The following is a 5,741-nucleotide window of genomic DNA, read 5'->3' as shown; positions in this document are numbered from 1 at the left end:
ACTGGGAAAAAAAAAAAAAAGACATCATGATTTTCCTAAACAATCCCATCCATAATATTCTTCTACAAAAGTATAGTGTAAATTTGTACAGTGTAAATTTTCACGCTGTCATCATTATATCTTGTTCATGTTGAGAAATAGTTCCAGTCATGTCAACCATAGAAATGCATCTTATCTAGACAACAATTCCAGTTAGCACGGACCGAAAGCTATTCGGTTTCGTGCAAGTGTTCAAAATGATTATAAGAATAAAAAACTCTCTTCAAAATATTACAATTCAAAACATGACATATTGACATGGCAAGTTCAAAGCACAGGCAAAACCTCATAATTAAAAAACAAATAATGGATATAAAATATGAAAAATATCATGGGTTACTTTCAATAATAATAATAATAAACAAGAGAATAATCACAAATCATGATGTCATTCTGAAAACTTCAAGCACAACAAATTTTTCCTTCTAAAGAAGATGATGATGGAAATGGTGATCAAGTATTTGAGAAGGGCCATTTTCACCAATATCCACCTCACTCAACTCAACAGCATTTTACTGAGACACAAAATCAACAAATGGATTTTAAATACTGTGGTATACCCAAACCTCTAATGTACCCAAAATCTGATAACCTCTTCAATGTAAAAATATGTTTCATCTCTCACTGACATATTGTCTTCCATGGTCACAATAAACCAGCTTCAAAGAGATTCCTCCGCCTCAATGTCTCGTCGACAAGCTTGAAAGTCTTCTTTACAAGCTTTTGATCAAGGGCGGTTGTCCTATAGACCTTGAAGACGCGATCCACGTGGTCAGGAGCAGTGCTCTGGAAATATAACTCTTCAAACTTCTTCTTCACAAACCTGCAGAGGTAGTTTATATACACAACTAAGAAGAAAGATTGAAGTAATAGGTAATAATGCAGAATTTGGAATGATAATAAGTTGCTTACTCATATGCATGCTCAATCTCTTGCTTCCCTGTTGAAACTGGCTGATAATCTTTGAACCATTCACATACATTGAGTGGGACCTGAACAATGAAAGACACTGTATTAGACCGAAATGACGACAGCCTCGACCAATAAAAAGGTGTGCGTTGTACAATGTCCGGAGGTTCTTACCTTCAGGATCTTCTTCTCGAATATGTCGAACTTGTTTAAAAATAACATGAAGGATGTTTTCTGTGCATAGAATGGAAGGGGTGTCATTATTCATTGACAGATGCAAACATTAATTGTTATTATTAGTTCTTTATTTTCCAAAAGTATAAATAATATATATATAAAAAAAAAGTAGTATGGAATGAAACCTCAAAACATGGCTGCTTAAGGACCCACTCAAAAAGTTCCTTAGTCTCCATCATTCTGTTCCTGTTCTCATCCTCAAAAAGCGTTTGATCATACCTGAAAAGCAAATATCATGTCAAGACCATAGTAGCTTCACACACCTATTAATTATCAGTTATTACACACCAAACTCTCTAACATTACTAACACCAAACATGCTAAATCCTTACCTACAGCACTAGAACGAGTTTCCCTTATTCATCACTTTCAAGTAATTGGTAAGTGCTTTTAAGTAAGATGATAACTCATAGAAGGTGTATACTCATAACTAAGTTATGCAGCTAAAATTACATTATTTTGTAATCATATTAATATACGCAAACAATTGGTAAACCATACTCGCTAATAGCAGCACAGAATATTACAGCTGAAACTCCTTCAAAAAGATGGATCCATTTTCTCCTTTCATTTCTCTGGCCCCCAACATCAAAGAGTCTATAGACCTCACCGCTTTTCTTGTTTTCTCCAACAGGGCTGTCAAAATAGCACAGACATACCAATCAAGTTGTTCCAATCTCTAAACCAGATTAAGATTTGAGAAAAAGCAACATGACATTATGAATAATAAGTAACCAACAAGAGCACAACTGCCTTCATGTGCACACATACATGCCAAGACTGAATCACACTTATCTCAATCTAAGGTTGTGAATACTTATTAGTAATAGGTAGAGAGAAAAAGTAATAGGTACCAAGATGCTACAACATTGTTTCTATATAAGCTCAAGCAACAGGAATCAAGCTAAAGGGTTAATATTCCAAAAGCTATAATTCATAACCAAGGAATTGCACTCAGTAAATGTAGAATCTAACTTATTGTCCCCTTCAGAGACTGCTGAAAATTTATATATGAAGAGTAACTAGTGAGACTAAAGACTGAATAATGCATTTGTTTGAAACTACGTTTATGCCTTCATTCTAAGTTGGTTAATAATGAGCAAATATACAGCACTACTCAACATATAAAAGTCTTCAATCCGGTATAAGGGAGGGACAGAAATAAGCATTTGACTATCATTTCAGGTCAGTATGTTCACCTGAACTGGATTTCCACAACACCTGTTGTACGAACTCTTGCATACAGAACATCCTCCTGTATAACAGTGAAAGAAATATGAGATATTTTACAACAATTTCATATTGACGGTTCTATAAAAGAAAAAAATATAGTGTGCTTGGTGTGATGACTACATATCAGGTAACTTTTGCAGCATCACAATTGACAATATTAATATGCTTGCAACTACTAGAAAGTTAAATTGAATCATGGATAAAAACAAGTTTAGGACATCAAACAGAGCTAACTGCTGATTAGATTTGTGATGAATAAAGCAAGATATGATCATTAATATGGTTATTAACAAAACATGATCTACAACTTTTTTTTTCAAATTTTGGACTGTCATACTTGGAACATTTAATACACATAGCCCAAATAGAAAAGAAAGGTTTGTAGCATACTAAGAGAAAATAAAACACATTACAGTAACAACAAAAGAAAGAGTGAAAAACCAATCTTGGATACCTTTGTTGGAACATAGTTTGCATCAGCCAGCCTCTGCAAATTTTCCATGAAATAATGGGTACAATCTGGAACTTGAAGTTCATTACCACGGGCATATGTTTCCTACAGCAAGTAAAATGTTTGACATAAATACCAAGTTATTTATGAGAGAAATACCAAAGGCAACACAATCAAAGTGTGCAATAGAGCCACCTGAATTGCAGCATCCTCCCACAGAGTCTCTATTTCCTTTGCAAGCTCCTTGGTGAGATGTGGGTAATCGAGCCTGCCTCCAATTTCCGAGAGTTTCTCACCAATACCCTGTCATAAAATCAATCTCTTTTAAATAACAAGACTTTTGACATACAAGTTAGACAACTGCAACAGATGCTTCAGAAAAGAAACCTAAATAACTACCTGCTTCTCACTGGATATCAAATATTTTGAAGAATCAATATCATTCTGAGCTAACTCCTTCGCCCCATCATGCAGTAGCTGTTTAAACATGTTAAGCACAATCTAAGGAACCATTTTCTCAAATATATCCAATAAAACTCAACTCACATTTAACTTTTTGTTGAAACTATGGTGGCACTATTAAGCTCTATGTATTTTTAAAAGAAAAATAATCAACACACCCTTTCAAGTATTGCGTACTTTTATTGTCTGATACACATTAGCATGAATGACTGGTATGTAGCTTTTTAGCTCTGCCTCATCAAAGCCCGTTTGAAACAAAAGTTTTATCTGCATATTTCAACCAATAGGCAATGTCAGCACTAAATATACGGTACCCTAGCAATCATATATTATCTTAAGAAGCTGTAGAGAACATGCAATTTCTTGCCTGCTTAAAGATTGTAGACTTCCCTGACTCTCCAGCACCTAAATAACAGAGAAATCGATTTGTTTATTTATGTAAATCCACAAAAGTAACATCAACAAAAGCATGCAGGTTGTAACAGATTGTGGCATATATGATTATTTCTCCTCTTGATAACATCACAACTGACGCAATGTTAGATTCCAAGTCCTTCTAGGAGTTTCAATCCTGGACTAATTTTTTGCTTGGGAACTTATATGTGGAGTATATACAATAACACAACTGTGATATAAAGGGAAAGCTGACCCAGATGAAACAAACCTAGTAGTAGAAGTTTCTGAATATGCTTTTCAGCCTTTGTTTCTAATTCTATTCTTCTCTCAATTTCTGCAGCCTGCAAAAGCACAACAGCTTTATCAAATTAGATCTCATTTTAATGTTTACAATTATCTGTGGCCTAAGTAGTATGCAATTTTTCAAGAAAAGCGAACCTGTGCATTTTCTTCAGCCTCGGCATCATTATAACGACGATTCTTGCTGCAGAGTGACCCCATATGTTCTGTTACAAAAGATAGCATAGAAGATGCACTAGTCAAGCTCCACCAGAAACAAGTGTTTCAATGCCCTTTTTTAATGCATATGTCAAGTAGTGAGCTTGAGTTCACCTAACAAGGAACTAGAACAGTGTCAGGAGCATACAAACACAAGCAGGTTCCTCCCCAACCCCTCTCCCTTCCAGTGGAAAATCTTAGGCCAATTCATATGCTGATACCTCCATGCAACTTGCCATGGCATAATCAAATCAAATAATATATTCTCATCCATGTAATAAGACAAATAAGCACATAAATCAAAACAGACTTAAGGGTACAGCTGGACAGCAAGAACAGGTTGAATCAAAATCTGCATCGAAGTATGTGTTTGTTTTGTCTTTCAAAACATCAAAACATGTATTGTCAAAATCACATTCAGTTAAATTTTAAGTCCCCCTCCCCCAAACAAAATCAAAAAATAAAAAATGGTCGTTGAATCAAACCATAATTTGCAAATTATCACCAAAATACACTCTTAGCCAAAAATATTTTCCAAATCATATCCAAGGTTTAGCATCATTCTCTTCCAAGTTACTTGATTAAGAAGCTGTATTGAATATCCTAATCTCTATGCAGCATATGGAGAAAAATAGTGATCTAATCATGAACTACGCATGAATGACTAAAGTTCAATTTACAATTTGCCCTGTGCACCAGTATCTACAACTTGAATTTTTTTTTTTTATTTCTTTTGCTTAAGACCTTTTTGTTACCTACCTATGACTTGGGGTTTACCACACAGCTAGACCCCATCAGCACATAGAAAAAACAGCATCATAAAGCTCCATTTTTTTTAGTTTAATATTTTTTATCAGCTAAGCAATACAAGCTGGACAGAAAGAAACTAATCATTTCAAGCCTTGAATGATGATTCCCTCCTCACTGAGCAAGGAACATTTTTTTGCAGTTGAAGTACAAGGAAAAAGCACGAGTATTCAGAGTACAATCACCTCAAAGGGGAGTTCACATCAAAAGGAGAATAACATAGTAGAAAACTGTCAAAGAAATCAAATGTAAAACACACACACACACACACATACAGAAAATATGAAGAGAAAAATAAAAAGTGAAATAAACAAAGAAAAAGAAAATAATAATAATAAAGTAGCATATATGCGCATCTCGATCTGCATGTTTAACACCAAATACAGAGATCTCCTGAACAAAAAATCCTCCAAACTCCATAAATAAAAGATCTTGAATTAGGAATGCAACAGAAGAAGAGAATGGGTACCTGAAAAGAATCAAAAGTGGGTTTCTTTTTGCAGGGTTTTGTGGTGGAGCTGGAATATGCTCCTAGATTTGGTGGATTTGTGAGGTGTGAGGTGTGAAGTGTGAAGAGTGAAGTGTGAAGAAGTGAAAATTAGAAAGCAGAAAGCAAGTTCAGCAATGTTGTTCTAATGTGGGGGAAGATATAGTATTCTAGTTCTATCCTACTATGGTATAATAATAATATTAACAATATTATTAACAA

General features: G+C 34.6%; 1 protein-coding gene across 7 annotated transcripts; it reads right to left on the bottom strand.

Moving 5' to 3' along the window:
• On the bottom strand, window positions 358–5,689 carry LOC107622885 (guanine nucleotide-binding protein alpha-1 subunit). Of its 7 annotated transcripts, XM_016324953.2 has the most exons (16): window positions 5,502–5,687; window positions 4,519–4,547; window positions 4,340–4,468; window positions 4,166–4,233; window positions 3,996–4,068; window positions 3,699–3,736; window positions 3,509–3,598; window positions 3,269–3,346; window positions 3,065–3,172; window positions 2,873–2,974; window positions 2,385–2,440; window positions 1,687–1,821; window positions 1,311–1,404; window positions 1,123–1,182; window positions 952–1,031; window positions 358–862 (listed from the first exon to the last, which is right to left on the bottom strand). In XM_016324953.2, exons 4-16 carry the CDS (start codon window positions 4,226–4,228, stop codon window positions 685–687), a joined length of 1,155 nt encoding a protein of 384 aa, XP_016180439.1. In that variant the 5' UTR covers window positions 4,229–4,233; window positions 4,340–4,468; window positions 4,519–4,547; window positions 5,502–5,687; the 3' UTR covers window positions 358–684. The 7 variants fall into 7 exon arrangements, with proteins under 7 accessions (XP_016180439.1, XP_020970654.1, XP_016180435.1 ...); XM_021114995.1 differs by lacking the exon at window positions 4,519–4,547 and having other exon boundaries at window positions 4,340–4,456; XM_016324949.2 differs by lacking the exon at window positions 4,519–4,547 and having other exon boundaries at window positions 4,166–4,456.

The sequence above is a fragment of the Arachis ipaensis genome, chromosome B10, assembly GCF_000816755.2.
Source record: "Arachis ipaensis cultivar K30076 chromosome B10, Araip1.1, whole genome shotgun sequence".
Taxonomy (NCBI): Eukaryota; Viridiplantae; Streptophyta; class Magnoliopsida; order Fabales; family Fabaceae; genus Arachis; species Arachis ipaensis.
This window is presented reverse-complemented; position numbering and strand designations above follow the sequence as displayed.